At 54.2% G+C, this 19,699-nt stretch overlaps 1 protein-coding gene across 3 annotated transcripts; it reads right to left on the bottom strand.

Moving 5' to 3' along the window:
• Nucleotides 1–1,999: 1,999 nt before the first annotated feature.
• On the bottom strand, nt 2,000–19,486 carry egln2 (egl-9 family hypoxia-inducible factor 2). Of its 3 annotated transcripts, XM_035385511.1 has the most exons (5): nt 18,282–19,486; nt 7,245–7,364; nt 6,307–6,443; nt 4,250–4,317; nt 2,000–4,016 (listed from the first exon to the last, which is right to left on the bottom strand). In XM_035385511.1, the coding sequence occupies exons 1-5, from the start codon at nt 19,458–19,460 to the stop codon at nt 3,964–3,966; spliced, it is 1,557 nt and encodes a 518-aa protein (XP_035241402.1). In that variant the 5' UTR covers nt 19,461–19,486; the 3' UTR covers nt 2,000–3,963. The 3 variants fall into 3 exon arrangements, with proteins under 3 accessions (XP_035241402.1, XP_035241403.1, XP_035241404.1); XM_035385512.1 differs by lacking the exon at nt 6,307–6,443; XM_035385513.1 differs by lacking the exons at nt 2,000–4,016; nt 4,250–4,317; nt 6,307–6,443; nt 7,245–7,364 and adding an exon at nt 13,197–13,395.
• Between the last annotated feature and the right edge of the window lie 213 nt (nt 19,487–19,699).

Below are 19,699 nucleotides of genomic sequence, written 5' to 3'. Positions count from 1 at the left end.
TTTCCCCTTGCGCTCACTATGGTTACATCACCCTGGAACACGCTGTCCGTGCGCGAAGGGAACAGTGGCTGAGTAAAACCCCAAACAGCCTAATCCCTCCCCCCCCCCGTCCCCGTCCCCGTCCCCCTCCCAACGTGCACTGCTTTCAGGAGCAGCTCCAGCTAGGACACGCAGAGGTACACACAGGTGCCCCAACAGGACAGAAAACTCCACACAAATGACTGGGATTCCGGCAGGTGATGTAGAAACAAAAACAAATCTTTAATTAAATACTGCAAAATTCAGAAAAATTAAGCAAACTTTTTTTTTTTTTTTGTTTTGTTTTGTTTTCCATCGTTTCAAATTTCTATTGCATTTGAATAACATCCACAGCTTTAAAGCATTTTTTTTTTCAATTTTTATTTTATCTCGCTTCTGAAAATAAAGTGCATTTTTTCTTTAAATATATATATATATTTACCAATTGTAGAACACGCAGCCCTCCCAACACCACACCCCCTGTCCAGATAACACTTCACAGAGCTCATCCAGTGTTTTTCTAGAAACAGCGCTTTCTCAGAAAGCTCAGTTTCTCAGGCTGGTTTGCTGTTCTGAGTGATTTGGCTCCTCCCTCTGTTCCTCGCTTTGCTCTAACAGCTCTGTCCTTGACCCCAAGATGGCGGCTTAGGCGTCTGGACACCTGCCTGAAGATACAAGGCAGGCCCTGCTGCTAAACCCCTGTGTGCTGAGGAGAGTGGTGGGGGGGGGGGGGGGGGCTGTACTTACAAGCTACAGGGCGAATAGCGTAGGCTCACGCATCAAGCTTCAGTGTTACTTTAAGGAGAGGGTGCTGCTCTGTGGCCATTAAGGCTCTAGTCTTCTGCAATGGCGGGCGGTGACCAACACCGCGAGGAGGGCGTGTCCCCTCGCCCGTCCGTCACCAGTATCTATGCAGCGTGGCCTACCGTTACCATAGCGCCTGCGCACGGCTCCATATTAACATGCGAGCGTCGACAGGTAAAGCGATATTTAGCCATCCGTTAACAGCAGGATTTACCTGAACAGGTAAAGCGATATTTAGCCATCCGCTAACAGCAGTTTCAAGACCTGAATACTGAGCGGCTGCGTGTCCGTTCACAAGTGTCTAGGGCGCGCTGTCTCACGCGCACTTGCCCTTCCTACGCTGTAGTGTGCTGTGATAGGCCGAAAGCCAGGCCACATCGAGCAGCTCCCCGCAGAGCTGGGAGCTGTGACCTGCAGATTAGCGATCGTTTTTTCCCAGGTGTGCTATTATGGCCGGTGAGCGACGTACTCGACCCGGCGTGTGAAGTAAATACTCAGCTGTATAGTGCACGTACAACATGTGAAGTGTGAGCTCTGTCAGTCTGGACAGGAGGGTCGGCCAGGAAAATAGACCATGAGTTGTAGAGTGAGTTCTCTTGTGGGTCCCTGGCTTGCTTTTTTGCACGTCTCCGTAACTGTGTGGCTGAGAGAAGAAAGTGAAATGTTTTCCTGCTGCAGGAACACGGTCACCCACTCCTTCTCCACCTCCGCCCCCGTGCGCTCGGAGGGGCGAACGCTCACGATCCCAATCTCACTTCGGGGCTTCTAAGGAACGGTTTTCTGCATCAGTGAGTGTGAGACAGCCTCTTAAACCTTTAAAGGGATATTTCACTTTGGTATAACACAAGTAAGTTTGTGGAGCTTACGTACTCCATTCTATTGACACAGCATGAATACTAGCAACATCAGCTGTCCTTGTTCACCATTAACGGCAGCACCGTTCCTCTCTGTCTTCCCATTCGCTCCCAATCATTTTTGCAACCTCATCGAAATGAATCGCTTTAAAACGCTAACTACACTGGATAAAGGTTGAAAAAAAGAGAGTACTAACTTCATAAGGTCTGGGGTTTTTCAAGCTTATAAGCTGTTTTCAGGTTTAGGTCAGCTATGAACAAGAAACTATTTTCAGATAGACAGGCTACTGCACAGAGATACAGCAAACAAGGTTGAATTTTTAAAAATGCATGCGCCCATGTGAATATGTTATCGTGCTCAAGGATACATCGCTTAGTTAAAATAACACAACGTTTTCAAGGCAATAAAGTGTTGAAAATACACCAGATATTCAAAAAACCTTGGACCTTATGACGTTAGTACTCTCTTCTATCAACCTATTATCCTCCGTAGTATTCCGTATTTCGGCGAGGTCGCGGAAATGAATGGGAGTGAATGGGTACCTGGAAAACCAGGAGGAGCGGTGCTGCCACTAACAGAAACGTGTGCGCAGACATCTGATGTTGCTAGTATTCACGCTACGCAAATACAAAGCTTCACAAAACGACTTGTGTTACTTGTGTTATACCAAAGTGAAATACCCCTTTAAGGTGTGACATCACAAATATGTGATTAGAATGTTCTTAGCTGAACATTCTAATGCTGATGCAATAATCACTACTGGTAACCGAATGCAAAGGAGTACTAGAACACTGACTTAGGACTTTGAAAAAAAAAAAAACACTTTGAAAGACCTACTCTTCAGAGGGTTAAATGCATTTGAGCACTCGCGACCCACAAGAGGACTGGAGAACAGGTACAGGTTTGGGCACTAGCTCCAGGCGCTGGTAAAGAGAACCTTTTGACCCTGGTTACCGATTGGGAATCATACGAGCAGCCGGAAAAGGGCTGGAGGCTGGAAGTCAGGCCCTGAAACCTGACACAGCACAAGCGCTGAGCTCCGCAGCCTCAGAGCTTCCTCTACAAGAAGGCATACAGTGTCTGAGCAGAGAAAGCAAAGCTAGCGCACTCCAGGGACCTGTCTCGCTCTCCGTCTCACACTTTTCCACACACACGGACGTACATACATGTGCATGCACGCACGCACACACACAAACACGCACACACACACACACACGCACACGCACAGGCAAGCACAGTGGCTCGACCCAACGCCCCCTCCAACCCCCGCACCGCCCAATCAGCAGTCAGCGAGCGCGAGCGCCTGTGCTCCTGTGCGCGTGAGTAAACATGGCTACGTCCAAAAAGCCCGCACGCTTTCAGAAGGGAAAACGTCCAAGCGGCTGTGCACAGTCCTTGGAGAACGCACTGTTTAGTAACCTAGCTCAAGCATAGCAGTCAAAGAAAAAAAAAAGACAAAAGAAACTTTTTGAAAAGATTGAAAAGCACTTCTTGTATCGCGCCGTGGATCTCTGTACACCATGTGACGCGGGAGCCCTCGCTCTCCGATCCACGCAGAAGCCGCCGTCCGCTCCTCGGCCGCCGCTGACCAGGCTGGAGGGAGTGGCCCCGCCGCAAACGTCCAATCAGAGGCGGAGATAAAGCCGTCGTGAGCGAAGTCCACTTCCCCCTGAGCGACGGCCTGAACGGGATGTCCCTCCGCTGGGAAAGGATCAGGGACCACGGCACCGCTGCTCGGCGGGTGGATGTCACTCCGCAATGGCGCCCCCTGTGGACAGCCCAAAAACAGCAGCTCCTCCATGTCCGTAGCCTGGCAAATATAGGAGCGGGTTACCAGGGGCAGGACGTTTGAGTCTTTCTTGAGGATCTTGGAGGGGTAGGCTGAGATTGAAATGTACAAGTCAATGTCACCACACCCCCCCCCCCCTACTGCCGTCAGCAGCCACCCACAGCATCGGGTGCAAGGCAAGCATGTCCAGGATTGGGCCTTGCTGAAATAGGAGGAGCTTTCTGTTCCTTCCACTGTATGGGGGGGGGGGGCCACAGGAGTCCCCGCTCTCTCCCCCTTTATGACTCAATCACGTGGCCAGGGGCGCCCTTGCATGGGCCGACCTGGAGGGGGGGCCAAGCAGGAGGGGGAGGCGGGGCTTTAATGCGTTGAGACCGCGTGGGATGGAGCAGGCTGGTCTCTGCGTGGCTCCCCTCATTAGCTCGTCCAATAGCAGCGCAGGTAGGCACATACATGTTCAAAAAAACACACCCCTGGGACTGACCGCTTCCAGCCAGTTAACACTTGCCGCTTGAAGTGACAGGCACTTGAACACCTTTCTGTCCGGTTGCTGTGGGAACAGAGACGGGTTGAATCCGACAGGAACATTTTAGTAACATATGTCAAGAGAGACTCCAGTCAGATATGAATATTAAATTGTCGAGCATTCAAACCATTAAGCAAAACAGAGCTGCAGACAGCCACACATCCCATCTAAAAGCGCTCTGCTTGCACTTCCAGACAGAGCGACAGGGTCATCTCGTGTGAGGTATCCTTGCTCTTATAAGGCCAGACGGGACTCACCCAATCGGTACTTCTCTTTGGCTTCAGCTCGCTCCTTGGCGTCAAAGTACCAGACTGTGATAGCATAGCTGCCAGACACAGGAGAAAACAGGTCAGTGTGCACCTCTCCCAGGCAGGGCCTGGCTTGGGACCGCCAGGTATGATGTCACAAGAGGAAAGGACACAGAGGGAGGTCAAGGGGGCCTGTCATTGGACTGCCGGCTATGATGTCACAAATGGGACGGAACAGTGGATGGGGTCAAAGGGCTTGTCATTGGACAGACAGAACATAAGAGCACCTGAAGACTCGCGTACTGGTAAATGGTAAATGGTACTGTTCTTTGGTATAAGGCGAGGACATGGAGGGCAGGGACAGAGAAAGAGAGACAGTAATATGATGTATGCTGCTGATTTGTCTGCTTAGCATTTAAAGTGACGGCAGGTTTGGCAGTGTTTATTATAATAGTACTTACAGCATTATACAATTATAAATATTATCAATAGTAGTATTATTGTTTTTACTACTCTTACTCTTATCCATTTTATATTCATAACTATTCTTCTTATTACCACTGTGATTGTTATGGTTGTTATTATTTCTGATTCGTATTAATAAGCAACACTTTAGCAATATGTATTTTAATATATCATGCCAATGAGGCATTTTGAAATGGAAAATTTGAAAGAGAGATCAAAGCAGGAATCACAGAGAGTATGTCTGTGAAGTGAAAGAGGGAAGAAAGAGAGTGGTGGATGATGAGTCATATTAGCAGAAGAAATCTGGATGAGGGATGAAAACATCATTTTGATGGGAGCCCTGGTCGTGAGGGGAGGAGCGGAGAGGAGGGGGGCAGGGGAGGAGTGGAGAGGAGGGGGGCAGGGGAGGAGTGGAGAGGAGGGGGGCAGGGGAGGAGCGGAGAGGAGGGGGGCAGGGGAGAGCAGCGGGGCAGGAGGGGGGCAGGGGAGGAGAGGAGAGGAGGGGGGCAGGGGAGGAGCGGAGAGGAGGGGGGCAGGGGAGAGCAGCGGGGCAAGAGGGGGGCAGGGGAGGAGAGGAGAGGCGGGGGGCAGGGGAGGAGCGGAGAGGAGGCGGGCAGGGGAGGAGCGGAGAGGAGGGGGGCAGGGGAGGACCGGAGAGGCGGGGGGCAGGGGAGAGCAGCGGGGCAGGAGGGGGGCAGGGGAGAGTGCGGGGCAGGAGGGGGGCAGGGGAGGAGCGGAGGGGCAGGAGGGGGGCAGGGGAGAGCGTGGGGCAGGAGGGGGGCAGGGGAGAGCAGCGGGGCAGGAGGGGGGCAGGGGACAGCGCAGGGCAGGAGGGGGGCAGGGGACAGCGCGGGGCAGGAGGGGGGCAGGGGACAGCGCGGGGCAGGAGGGGGTTAACGCTGGGCTCCAGGAGAGCAGGCCCGCTCTGTTTATTCCGGTCCCTTTCCCCTGAAAGCCAGCGCTCTAATTGACCCGCTGGCAGCCTGAGCGCAGGAAAGGCGTGCTTCCTGAACACCGCCCCGGCCCCCAGCTGTCACCCCCCCAACACTTCCCCTCCCTCTGTCACCCCCCCCCAACACTTCCCCCCTCCCTGTCTCCCTCTCGGTCTCTGTCTCTCTCTGTCTCTCTCTGGCTCTGTCTCTCTCTCTCTCGGTCTCTCTTTCTCTCCACCATCCCCACATATTCAGTGTAATTTCAGAGGCTAACTTTGTAGAATGTCAGAATACATTCAAGGGGCCCGTAAAGTTACACAAGGCAGGAAGCAACAGAAAGGTCATCATCACTGCTGCCCTGTTTGCTGTCACCAGCTCACTCCGTGACTAACTGCAGGTGCTCCTTTCTGGTTTCAGGGTGATGACATCACCACTGAATCTCTGTTTTTATTAACCCTGCAGGGAGCCCACCTTGCGCTGAATTCTGGGAGAAGGATCAGTAAGGTATGTAGTGCCAGTGACACAGCCTTGCAGTCTTAATTGTAATCATTTTGCTGTGTTCGTACTGCATGTCAGGGTGTGATGCCCTCGCCCTGTCTGTGATGGTGAGGGATTTGGGGTGGAACCGTGTTGCCCCCCCCCGTGCCCGGCAGGGTCCCGCTCGCTCACCGTGTGGCGAAGGCAGGCTTGACCTCGTGGGGGTTCCGGCGGTCCGACCAGAAGATGAGCAGGCGGTCGAAGACGGGCTCGATGTTGGCCACCACGCTCCGCCCCTCTGGGTAGATCTGCAGCAGGCCCCCGTGAACCTGAACACACACACACACACACACACACACACACACACACACACACACACACACACACACACACACACACACACACACACACACACACACACACACGCGCGCGCATGCACACACACACACAGACACAGACACAGACACACACACACACGCACACACACGCACACACAGACACAGAGACACACACACACACACACACAGACACACAGACACACACACACACACACACGCACGTGCACACACACACACAGGAGCGCGCACACACACACACACACAGACACACAGACACACGGACACACACACGCTCACTCAGTTTCACAACTTTCAAGAAGAGGCCTGTGCTCACACAATGCATCCTTCCATTTTTCCAGTCACAGACGTCTAGTAAAATGTGGCGAATCACACTCAGCGGGGCGATTCAGAGAGAATTCAAGGACTCGTAAAAAAACCCCATTTATCCTTGGAGTTCTTTCTTTTCCAGAAAACAAGCTCTGATCTTATTTTCGAAAGTGAGTGCTGTGTGATTAAAGTGAAAGATTTTTCATTTTGCTGTTATAATCATAATTAATTGGCCTGTCTTGCACGCTGACGTCCGTGCGCGGTACACAGGCTCAGACTGGCGTGAAGGGAGAGCGGGTGAGGAGCGGGTGAGGAGCGGGTGAGGAGCGGGTGAGGAGCGGGTGAGGAGCGGGTGAGGAGCGGGTGAGGTGCGGGTGAGGAGCGGGTGAGGAGCGGGTGAGGAGCGGGTGAGGAGCGGGTGAGGAGCGGGTGAGGAGCAGGCCCGGGCGAGCGGCCGCGCTGTACCTTCACGTCCCAGTTCTTGTTCAGGTAGTAGATGCAGGTGATGCAGCGCCCGTCCCCGTTGGGGTTGTCCACATGGCGCACGTAGCCCGTCCCGTTGCCAGGGTAACACGCAACCATGGCCTGTGGGAGAAATGAGGTCAGATGCAGACAGCTCACTCGACCCCCCCCCCCCGCCCCCCGCCCCTCCCCCTGCCCACCACCCGTACACCAGCGCAGAGAGAGAACAGCTCCAGTTAAACGCTGCTTTTGCTCGGCTGGACTGTGGGCGAGAACGACCAATCCTGGCTGCCCGTGTCATCCGGCTGCGCCCGTCAGCGGTCTGCGTGACTCTGGAGCAGCGCTCTCGACCCCCCGCAGTCTCCGCTGGCTTCCCTGTGACTCTCAGGAGCCGATTTAGGCCCCGGAAACAAGGTGTGTAGCCTCTCCAGCCAATCAACGACTTAAATTAAGCACTTAAGGAGCGCGTCAGGAGCCGGCAGACACAGCAGCCCTGAGGACCCGAGTCTGAGATCGCTGCCGTAGCGTGAGAGCTCTGTGAAAGTGCCTGTGTAAAATGCACTCTGGACTGAAAGGCCTGTGTAAAGCGCCCTGTATTGCGCTGCTCTGCCAGTAAAGCGAGAGCAGTGAACACGGGGTCACAACCTTACAGCACAGCTCTGAAGCACTGACACCAGCAGAGATACTCTATCACATCGGGCTGTGAAGCACTGACCCCAGCAGAGATACTCTATCACACCGGGCTCTGAAGCACTGACACCAGCAGAGATACTCTATCACACCGGGCTCTGAAGCACTGACCCCAGCAGAGATACTCTATCACACCGGGCTCTGAAGTCGAGCAGGCACACTCGAGGCCACTCTCGTGCCTTTCATGACCAGCCCCCTCGGCCTTGTAAACAAACGTGTGCCCTCCCCCTCCACCCCCAAGTGAACCGAGCTCCATAAAAAAAAAACCCAGCAGGCAGGGTGTGAGAACTGCTTTAATATTTTAATCCTGGATAGTCCCTCCCCTCTTCCCCGAGTCGGCCTGTTTACTCTATATATGGTGCTGAGAGGGCTGTTATTTAAAAGTCAGGGGGAAGGTTTGGGTGGGGGGGGGGGGGGGGGGTGCAGTTTCCAGCCCCCGAGGCCCTTCCTGTACCTGGCTGGGACAGCGGAGAGCGGAGTCCCGCGCTCTGTAGCAACACCCCGCCCACGCGTCCTTTCCACTCTTCAGCTTCCAGCGACTCAGCACCCAACGCCGTGCCGGGGTCATAGGGTTCACCCTCACTCGACCCGGCGAGTGGAGGCCCTTTAAGCTAAAGCTATTAAGGGTGGGGGCTGGGGGGGGGGTGGTGATGTCACAGTGAAAGGGGGAGGGGGGGGGTGAGGGCAAAGCAGTGGTTCTGAGTGGTGGACGGTGTCGCCTTGCCAAGCGCGGGCCGGAATTCGGACGCCGCGCCTTTAAGCGATGCCAAGGGGCACGGGGGCCACGTCCCGGCGTTCCGCAAAGTGCTGCGTCATCAGCAGGGGGCGTGGCCTGTCCTGTCTGGCTCAAGCCCCGCCCCCCCCTCCTCCCCCTCACCGCAGGGATTAACCATCGCAGTGCCGGAGAACATTTTAAGGCAGTACCCCCGCCAGGGTACGCTCGCGCTCCGATTCCACAGATCATTCGCAGGTCGTGTGCCAGTCACCCGTCTGCCGTCCCCTGTCACTGTGACCGGCACTCCTGCGCTGTCTGCTCTCAGAGGCTAACCGTCCGCTAAGAGTCTGGCACGCACATTTGGTGAGCAGATGCGCTGGACGGCGGCTGCGCAGCTGACCCCTGATTCCACCCTCCAGGCCTCCCACTGCTGTGGGCCTCAGTCTCTGCTCAGGCACGTTCACTGCAACAGCACTACAGCGCGATTCCTTAGGCCTGCTTCACACTTCTAATGCCTTCGCGCCAGCGGACTCAAAGAGAGAGATATCGCATATCACGCACACTGGCAGTCTCGACGCACCGCAGCGCGTTAATAAGCATTCATGCACACTTACAGGATGAGTCTTTATTTGGCCCTGCGATGAGCAATCTGACTCGGGGACAGGATTTACAGCCCAGTGCTGCCCACTGCACGCATGTGGCCTTTGTGCTCTGGACCCGGCCTTTAAAACGGGGCGGAGGTCCCCCCCCCCGCTCGATGCCAGGCATGCCTGCTCTGAGGGAGGGGGTGGGATGGGGGTGTGTGGGGGGACGAGGGGGGAGGGGAGGGGTGAGGAATTCGAGCCATCTGGGCTCTCGTGTGGGGCTGAGGAGCAGTGATTTGGTCAGGGCCTTATCAGGCCCAGGAGAGAACACTTCATCCCCTCACCGTCTAAACAAACCCCCCCACCCCCCCACGATGGTTATCCGAGCGCTCATCCCGGAGGAGGAGAAAGCAGCGCTACTGCTGATCCTGGCTTACAGAGGGGCAGAGCAGGCCTGGCTGCCCACTGCCGCTGAATCACAACAAACACTACTAATGCACTACTGCCACTGCTGCTCTGCTGCCACTGCTGCTCTCCTGTCACCACTGTACTACTGCCACTGCTGCTCTGCTGCCACCACTGTACTACTGCCACTGCTGCTCTACTGCCACCACTGTACTACTGCCACTGCTGCTCTACTGTCACCATGGTAACTACTGCCACTGCTGCTGCTCTGCTGCCACTGCTGCTCTGCTGTCACCATGGTAACTACTGCCACTGCTGCTCTGCTGCCACTGCTGCTCTACTGTCACCATGGTAACTACTGCCACTGCTGCTGCTCTGCTGCCACTGCTGCTCTACTGTCACCACGGTAACTACTGCCACTGCTGCTGCTCTGCTGCCACTGCTGCTCTACTGCTACTGCTGCTGCTCTACTGCCACTGCTGCTCTACTGTCACCATGGTAACTACTGCCACTGCTGCTGCTCTGCTGCCACTGCTGCTCCACTGCTACTGCTGATCTACTGCCACTGCTGCTCTACTGTCACCATGGTAACTACTGCCACTGCTGCTGCTCTACTGCCACTGCTGCTCTACTGTCACCACGGTAACTACTGCCACTGCTGCTCTATCATGGCTACAGTCATTCCTGAATGCACACAATTCAGCTCTTACGAATTAAATGCAAAGCATATAAAGCCCTGTGTTTCAGTCCAAATGAAAACCGGCCCCTTTTGGTCTGGGCCCATTACCCTGTGTTCCTCCCTCGTACCCTTACATGCAGTGGTTGACCGGCCCCCCAAATCCCAAAAGCAAACCCTCTGTTTCACCCGAGCTGTGTTCAGTTCTCAGCACTTGAAAAAAAAACCTCTTTACAAACATTTTGCACGGCAGTACTTTCAGTTCACCACAACCGCTCTGCTGCCTCAGCGCGACAGACTCCCTCTGGAAGCTGCTCACTGACGAGGCGCCCGGGGCCATTCTACAAACGATCATCAGTCGCCGGCCCCGTGATTATCATGTAACGTGTGCGCGTCACATTAAATTAAAACCGAATCACGCTCGAGTTAAATGGGATACTTTCTGGGAGAAAAAAAGAGGTGTCCTGCCAATCAAAGTGCAAAAGCACCTCCGGTGGCCAGCGGTCGGCTGAGATCCCAAACATGGAGCACGTGGTGATTTATACCGGCTTAAATCACTCGCTCACACTCGTCAGGTAAAATACAGAGAAGGGCTTCAGCAAACAGACGCCAAGTCAATGAATCTTGCAGGGATGATTTATTAATGCTTGAAGAGTCCAAACAACGACCCGCCTGGATTTTATTTTATAATACAATAAGCATCCTTTAAGCTGATAGCTTGCACAGACAACTGCAGGTCTGTGTGATGACCCCGGACGAACCTCAGTTAACTTCGCATTACAGCCCCGGACAAGGGGCGACCCCCACAGCCAAAACGGCACCGATCCCTACGGATGCTAAAATACAGGAAAGGGAATCTAAGGGATTAGCACCTGGGTATCTAACTCCCAAGCCCACTGACCTGGAGACCCCCCCCCCGAAAAAACACGGCCGGCCGGCCGGCAGAGCAAAGTGCCTCTCCGCTGGACGCCAGCGCTATTTTCTTTTCAAATCTGCAGTCTATCACCTGCAAGCCCCTGGCCGGCAATACCTGGCAAATCATCAAGCGCAGTAAAATCCTGAACAAACTGTACTGGAACACCATCATCAAGGGGTACACACAAAAAAAACTGTAAAAAACAAATTCACTGGGGGGAGGGGAGGGGGGGGGGACAGGGGAAAAGCGAGGGATGACGGAGGGGTGAGATGAGGCTGAAGTGGCGCGGGGACAGCCTGGCGGTGAGCCGGGAGCCGCTAGCCGCGAGCTACGCCACGCCGCGCCGTTTCCTGAGCCCGCGGTCGAGTCAGCAGGTTTGGGAGAGCGCGGGACGGCTCGGTCGATAAGGGGGGCGCGTTGCGGTCTCCGGTTCCCACCCCCCCCCCCCCCCCCCCCCCCCGTGGGGCCGTACGCTGCTCGCTCCTGACGAAGCGCTGCTCGGACGCGGCTGTGCTTTACGGGAAAGCAGCCTCTGTCCTTCCGTCCCTCCCTAACTCTCCCTCCCCTGCCACATAGCTCACCTCCGCTCCCCCGCTTCCTCTCCCCCTCTCTTCCACCTTCTGCCATCCCTCTCTCTTTCTAACCGCCCCATCTATCACCTTTCTCTCTTCTTTTAACTCCTGCTGCCTCAACCTTGCTGTTTTTTGGGTCGTTCCCTCCGTCTCTTCCCCTGTCACCCCTGCTAACCCCTCTTTCCCTCCCCCCGCAGCGTATGGACCTGGGCTCAGAGGGACAGCTGATCCGTCTGGATGAGTCAGGCCACGCTGCTCTCGCAGAACACGGTGAGGATCACCTGACCTCAGACGCGCCAATCGCGCACGGCCCGCGCGTGTCACAAGGGATGCACTGAGGCCTGAGAGCCCAGGCGCACACCCCTCTCCGCGTTCCGGCGGGTAATCACAGAGGCCTAAGCACTTAACGCAGCGGCAGATCCTCAATTAGCGCTCTGCGGAATGCGCTGTCCCAAACCGCTGTCCCAAACCGCTGCCAGAAGAGCTCTAACGACGGGGCTCTCTATCACTCCCGCTTAAAAGCGAGCGTATGGGGACTGAATGTGCTGAGCATCGTTACAGGACGTTCTGCTGTCTTCCTGTGCCGGACTGCGAGCGCTGTGCTGTTGTGTTCAGACACCCGGCACAGACCAGCGGGGGACAGACTGCTGGGAGAATTCGGGAGGAGGGGAGCATCAGGGGGGTGAGTGTACGAGCACCAGGGAGGGAGCGTGTACCCGTCCGTCAAACCGTCAGCGGGGCGGGGCTAAGTGCACGCGTGGTCACATGGGCTCCAGTGTTTATCTCCGCACGTGGCGGTAAAGGCTCCTCAGATGTTTACTCCGCTGGCCGTGTGCGCTGCGCGGGTGCGAGGGGGCCCGTCTGGGAGCAGGGCGAGGAGCTGACAGGGGGCAGGGTTAGCCAGCGGCGGCTAACACATCTCACAGCTCGGCCCTGGAGGCCACGCTTCCGAGAGACAGAGCCGTAAAACGATCCATTAAGGATGGTTAATGGAGCAGGAGTGAGTAACTGTGCCCCAGATCGCGTTTTACCTGGAGGTACCGATTGCTTCTGTCTTATGTAACGCATAAAGAACCAAATAAAACCATGATATTAAGCTTAGTTTCATTCGGTTGAGAATTAAGTCTTTTTTTTTAACCTAAAAACAAGAAAGTTTTACGGGAGGATTTCATACTGGTAATTTGGAGGCCACGGAGGTCTTGCGTAACTAACGCGCCATTTAATATATTAACCAATCAGCAGTGCGACTGTTTGGTGGGCTGCCAATCAGGAGTGAACTTGGCATCCATACAGAACAGACCCCCAGCTCTTGTGAAGTGTCATTCAGAAATGAAACATTTTACACAAAAATTCTGTTTTATTATTTTACAATAAAACAATACACAATTGATATATTTGTGTCATTTATATAATCAAGCATGCACCTTTTACCTTTTGGCTTACTAAACACTTTAAATGCTAAAAAAAAAAAAGTGTTTGCACAGGTTCTGTAAATGCCTCTGTCATCTGCTGGGCAAAGTTCGCCTCCTCCATCTTGACTGTACTTGCCACCCACGACCCCACAGCTCCGTTCCACTGTACAGCCTCGTTTGCCATCTTTAATAGAATGATTAACAGGGCTATCAAGCTGATCAGCATTCTCCACTCCCCCCCCTCCCCTACATGTGGGGGTGGGGGTGCAAACACAGACCTTGACCCCAGGCCTCCCATACAGTAAACCCGGTGACTCATCGCCTAGTGACGAGGGCCAGGACGTTTTTCTCCGAATGATTACAAATGGACTCGTCCTTGCATTCATCCCAGAACTCCTATTTATTTTTTGTACCAAAACCTTGGGGGTGGGGGGGGGTGGGGTGAGGAGTTGCAAAAGACATTGGCTACACACGCTGTGACCCGTTGCTATACCAATTATAACATGTAAAAAAAGAAAGAAAAAAGAAAAAGATTTCCCATTACACATTTTCTAAAACATGTGAGAACCTGCTGGCAAGTGCTGGTCTATTGCAGCAGACAGCACCCCCCCCCCCCCCCCCCGGCCCCTCCCCCTCCCCCCTCCCCCCTCCCTCAGGTTTGCAGAACTGACCACCTGCGAGGGCCAGAGTGCCCGTCCCAGGCTCTGAGCCAGGCACACCGGGTCTGCTGCCCACTTCCAGAACTTTTCCCAGGCTGTGCGTGCTCACGCAGCACTCAGCCGCAGTGCAGCGTGCACCTGCTGAAACTGAACTAGCTCCGGCGACAGGCCGCGAGTCCACCAGCAGTGCCACACATTAGCAATGAGAGGCTTTCTCGCTTTGATTTTTTATTTTTCTTTAATGTACCAATAAGTATTTGTATACTGGTCCCAGTTGAATTAGTTAGCAGTATTTGCTTAAGTGAAATTCAGTCTGGTCCATAATGAAGAGTCTCTGATCCTCGAGCCCCAGTAGGAGAGATCTCTAAGGACAGGCCCTGCTAGACAGCATGACTACCGATGTTCTGTGTGTGTGTCTCTGGCACTGCTGTCTCTCACTCTCTCTCTGTCTCCTTCCTACTCTTTCTCTCTCTCTCTCTGTCTCTCTCTCTCTCTCTCTCTGTCTCTCTCTCTCTCTCTCTAGGGTGATCCCAGCATCTTGCTATGGGAGATGTGTTAAACACAGACTACTGCGACATGTCTATCTGCCTACCCACTGGCGGCTGGCTTCTCCGTAGACCTGCTCCTCGGTGTATGTGTGAGACAGTGTGTGTGTGTATGTGTGTAAGACTGTGCATGTGTGTGTGTATGTGTGTGTGTGTGAGAGAGACTGTGCATGTGTGTGTGAGAGAGAGACTGTGTGTGTGTGTGTGTGTGAGAGAGAGGCTGTGTGTGTGTGAGACTGTGTGTGTGTGAGAGAGACTGTGCATGTGTGTGTGAGAGAGAGACTGTGTGTGTGTGTGCGTGTGTGTGTGAGAGAGAGGCTGTGTGTGTGTGAGACTGTGTGTGTGTGTGTGTGTGTGTGAGAGTGTGAGACTGTGTGAGTGTGTGTGCATGTGCGTGTGTGTAAGACTGCGCACGTTGTGTGTGTGTGTGTGTGTGTGAGAGAGAGAGGCTGTGTGTGTGTTTGACTGTGTGTGTGTGAGACTGTGTGAGTGTGTGTGTATGACTGTGCGTGTGTGTGTGTGTGTGTGTGAGACTGTGTGAGTGTGTGAGTGTGTGTGTATGTGTGTGTGTGTGTGTGTGTGTGTGTGTGTTAGACTGTGTGTGTGTGTGTGTGTGAGACTGTGTGAGTGTGTGTGTGAGAGAGAGGCTGTGTGTGTGTGAGACTGTGTGAGTGTGTGTGTGTGTGTGTGTGAGACTGTGTGTGTGTGTGTGACAGAGAGAGGCTGTGCGTGTGTTAGACTGTGTGTGTGTGTGTGTGTGTGTGTGTGTGTGTGTGTGTGTGTGAGTGTGAGTGTGTGTGTATGACTGTGCGTGCAGTCAGTAAACTCAGCATCTTACTCCCATAAACTGGCCAGTTCAGCTGTTGTTTTCTCGCTCCATACACAGGGCACTTTTGCAGGCTCGTCTCCAGCTAAAGAAGGCTGCATGCAGTCGTGCATCGGAATAACGCATGACGTAAGAGCCAGGGAGCTGCGCTGGATAAAGTTGCAGGACCGGCACTGGGATGCATTTGCACTGCAATGCTCTGTGTGTCCTGTTGCCAGGGAAACCGGGGCGAAATATTTTGGCAGACAAGCAAGCCGAGAGCTGATAAGACACTGCGGGGGGGGGGGGGGGGGGGGGGGGGGGGGAAGTGGAGAGAGGGAGAGAGCAAAAGGAGACAGAGAGAGAGAAACACTGAGGAGGTTATGTGAGGCTGAGAGAAGGATGGAGAAGGTAGAGGTGAGGTTTTTGTGAGGAGCCTTACTGGTGTTGTGACCTTGTCGCCCCCCCCCCCCCATACTGTACACCCCTTCCCCCATTCCATGCTCTGCAATCTAAGTCCTCTTTTCCACTTACAGACAAATCACAACCCCTCCCCCAAAACCACCCCTACCATGGTCACCACACCCCCTCCTGCTCACATCGGTCCAGCTCAAACGCACGTATCCTTTGGGCAAGACGATGATGTCACGTTCCTTAACTCCTCCCCCCACCCCCCCCCCCCCCCCCTCCCAGGCCACAGGGCTGTGGCATCCGTACGTTTCCTTTTTTTGTCTTCTCTCTACGTCACCACGATAAAGCTGGGAAATCTGACCCAAAACTGCTCCATCCGCTAGATGCTAATGAGAACAGCACCTTCGATGCTACGCTAGTACATATCCATACAGTAACAAAATGATGTAATTTAAATCCCCCTGTCTGTAGCGCCTCTCCCTTAAGAAGCTCTTTAGGACGAGGGCGGTTCTTCTTCACATATAAATGCGCTCATCTGAATCCGCTCTGGCTTCGCAGAGGGCCGACGCTGCTGTTTATAATGCACTTCTCGCACTACTGAGACTAACACCACTGCGCACTGTGCAATGTGTGAAGCGCTAGTCTTCTGACACGGCGCTCAGTTGTCTTGCTTAATGAAAATACAACCAGATAAATATAGGCACCCAGAAAGCACCCAGAAAGCATGCCAGGAACTTAAAGAGAGGCAGTAGAGGTGGAGCGGGGCTTAAATGGAGTTTTATAATTTGGAGAAGAAGCTCATAAGCAACCCAAACATATAAAAAAAACCACATATCAGGCAGTTTTTGATCTAGGCTGCGCCATTGCTCCATTGGTCCTTAAAAAGTACTTTTCACTGGGATTCATTACATTACATTACATTACAGGCATTTAGCAGACGCTCTTATCCAGAGCGACTTACACAACTTTTTACATAGCACTTTACATTGTATCCATTTATACAGCTGGATATAGGCCTATACTGAAGCAATGCAGGTTAAGTACCTTGCTCAAGGGTACAACGGCAGTGTCCTTACTCGGGAATCAAACCTGCGACCTTTCGGTTACAAGCGCAGTTCCTTACCCACTGTGCCACACTCCGCCCCGCGGATTCAGTGGATGCTGGACGTTCCTCACTGAGCATTACTTGCTCATATGATAACAGTGAGAAGTAAGTAAGGTTGCAAAAAGACTCGCAGCCTGGCACTCCCGAACAACAGAGAGACGAATGAAGCTCCTTTTTAGATTAACTTCACAGTGTCTTCCAGTGGGGTTAGCTCACAGTGGACTGGCACTGCACTGTTCTGGGGATACGTCTCCGTTTTGGCATGCGACGCAATGCCGGATAAAGAAATAAAATCACACAATCAAAGGGGCCTGCAGCCAGGCAGGAGGCATGCCTGTGGTGGGCCCTGGACCGTAAACACATTCGTGAGAGACAGATTTACCCCCCCCCGGCTGTAACTCACGACACCCTGGGTTTTTATTTTGCGTTTTCCCTTCGGCTGACCTTTGTTTGACCCCCGTGATCCCGGGGGCCAGGCATAGTAACGGGTGATGCTGAGACCCCCGCGTGAGAGGCCATGTGACGTGCAGCGGCATTCTTTAGAGGACAGGCACGTACAATGACGCAGGTCCGAGGGGGGGGGGGGGGAGTTGGAGTTGGTAGGTGGTGGGTTTCTAAATGCAGGGGGTCAGAGTGGGTGGGTGGGGGGGGGGTTAGGAACGCACAAGTGGTTGCTTTCTGACATCACCAGAATCAAATATCAAGGCATGCCTAAAAGAAACAGGTTGCTTACGAGCGGCTCCCTGTTTTAAACTGCCTTTCTGATGGGAACAGAGAACTAACAAGACAATTTTAATATCTTCAGCTATAGCTTTATTTTGCTTATAAATGCCCTCATAAAATTGTATTTTCTATTCAGTCATTACTGACGCTCTCCGTTATGCAAACACTAATATTCAGCCTGGATGACACGGTCCAGCGCTAAATTACGAGAGCTAAAAAAATAAAAAGCTACAGCAGCAGCTCAAAATGGCGTACTCGACACAAGCACACCCGCACGCACACAACTGACCTTACTAGTAGTAAGAATGCACTGTTTGCGTACGGGTGAGAGATTGAGATAGAAAAAGCAGCCTTCAAAGCCAAGGAGAGACACTGATCAGAAGGGCAGATAGTGTGCATGTGCTTTTGCCAAGGAAGGGACTGTTTGCAGGAGACTTGGGGAACATGTATGCACTCAAGATGAAAACAAAATCCAGACTCTGATCCTGTGAACCTACATCCACCCTCAGGCTTTAGCAAAATTTCCCTTGTTTCATAAATATGCGTGAGGAGGACCCCCCCCCCCTCCTACCCCCACCCCCACCACGCTTTGCATGAGAAGGAACTCGCGAAATCGCAATACCTCGCCCGGTATCAAATCGCCTGACCCTGAAAGCCCTATCGTCTGGGCGCTTAACCTGAATGCAAATCAGCCCCAGCAGGGAGGGGCGGGCCTTTACGATGCCCCCCCCCCACCCCCCCCGACCGGGTCACACGCCAGCTCAAACTGAAACCGGCCTTCGCCCTCGCCCCCGCCCCCGCGGCCCCGCGGCTCTCTCTCACCTTGGTGCGGCCGTTGATGACGCAGTCTCCCAGCTGGCCGTTCACGCTGCTGTGCATGACGGCCTCGTCGATGTGCGCCATCAGCGCCCCGATGCCCTCGCAGCCCGGCTCCCGCCCCTCCACCCAGGCGATCCGGTCGCCGCGGATGTTGCTGGACGGGATGGCACGCTGGCTGACCAGCTGGCCGTCCCGGAACTTGCCGCTCTGGTTGAGCGTCTCCACCTCCTCCAGCACCTGCTCGCCCAGCCGCGGCCCCAGGAAGCCGTCCTTCAGGCAGATGCCGTAGTACTTCATGCAGGGCACGATGTACTGCTGGGCGAAGCGCTCCGGCGACCAGCCGGCCGCCGGCGGCGGGATGGGCGGGGCCTCCGTCGGCGACGTGCACGTCTTCTGTCCCGGAGGGGCGGAGTCCGGTGGGGGCCTTGAGTCGCCCACCGCTTTTTGGTTGCCGTGGTAAAGCCTGTGGCTGTCGGGCAGCGGGTTGCCAAGAAGCCCGTTGCCATCGACGACGGCTGATTGAGGCACCGGTTCCTTCGCCGTTCGGGAACCTGCTCTGTGCTGGTTGTCCTCCACCCGTCGCCTCTTACAGTCGACGACTGGCAGCTCCCCAGGTCTGTGAATCCCCCGATTGACAGCCCCAGACCCGACTGCTGCTAGCAGATCCGAGTCCTCATTCTCCCTGCTTCTTCTTCGCTGGTTCTGTGGCTGCCTGAAACACAGCTCTGCCTTCCCTCGTTTCATCAAAGGCTCAAATGTGTTGTGTAGGAGGCTGTCCCCATTTTCCCTCGCGCTGCTCAGGGGTTGCATGAGGCCACTCGGCATCTCCGCCACTCCGTTCACGTAGCCGTTGGGCGTCTGCGCCAAACCACCATGGCAGCTGCCTTTAGCGGTGGCGGCAGGGGACAGGACACTGCTGTGGTAAAGTGGTAGACCTGTCTTCACTTGTTTCTTAATAACTGCTAATCCAGGGCCGGTCGTTTTAGAGGCCAGGTCGACGAGCAGCTCCGCCGCCGTGGCGGTTCCTCCTGGCGCGTTCAATCCCATGCTCGGTCGTGGCTGTGTATCAGAGCCGCGGACAAGGAGATCTCTGTCACCGTTTTTCTGCTGCGAGGAAGAGCGGCTCTCTGATCCGTGCGAAGAGCTTTTGTTTATAAGGTCCGTGTGTTCAAAGCTCTCCATTTCATCTCGTCTAGTGTTAGATGCGCACGTAGCTCACGTCCGCTCCCCATTTTCTGCTAAATACTCTTTTGAAATGCGAGTGTGCAGCACGACTGGCAGCGCAACGAGCGGAGAGCGGCACTACAGTGCTAGAAAGTTTCATATTTAAAAGACTTCTCTCGGTCTTTCTGTCAGGCAATGTCTCTCTTTAAAGAGACAAGCCTTCTCTCCTTTCTGTTTTCTTCTCGTTTGTGGATTGG

This window comes from Anguilla anguilla, chromosome 12, assembly GCF_013347855.1.
Source record: "Anguilla anguilla isolate fAngAng1 chromosome 12, fAngAng1.pri, whole genome shotgun sequence".
Lineage (NCBI taxonomy): Eukaryota > Metazoa > Chordata > Actinopteri > Anguilliformes > Anguillidae > Anguilla > Anguilla anguilla.
The sequence above is the reverse complement of the archived record's forward strand: the minus strand, read 5'-3'. Positions and strand labels throughout refer to the sequence as shown.

What these genes read in the sequence shown, in the direction of transcription:
- egln2 (XM_035385511.1), bottom strand. Translation starts at nt 19,460, where the DNA reads ATGGAGAGCTTTGAACACACGGACCTTATAAACAAAAGCTCTTCGCAC. An exon ending in ACAAGAACTGGGACGTGAAG is followed by an intron (nt 6,444 to 7,244) that starts GTACAGCGCGGC and finishes GTGTGTGTTCAG; the next exon opens with GTTCACGGGGGCCTGCTGCA. An exon ending in CAAAGAGAAGTACCGATTGG is followed by an intron (nt 4,017 to 4,249) that starts GTGAGTCCCGTC and finishes CTGTTCCCACAG; the next exon opens with CAACCGGACAGAAAGGTGTT.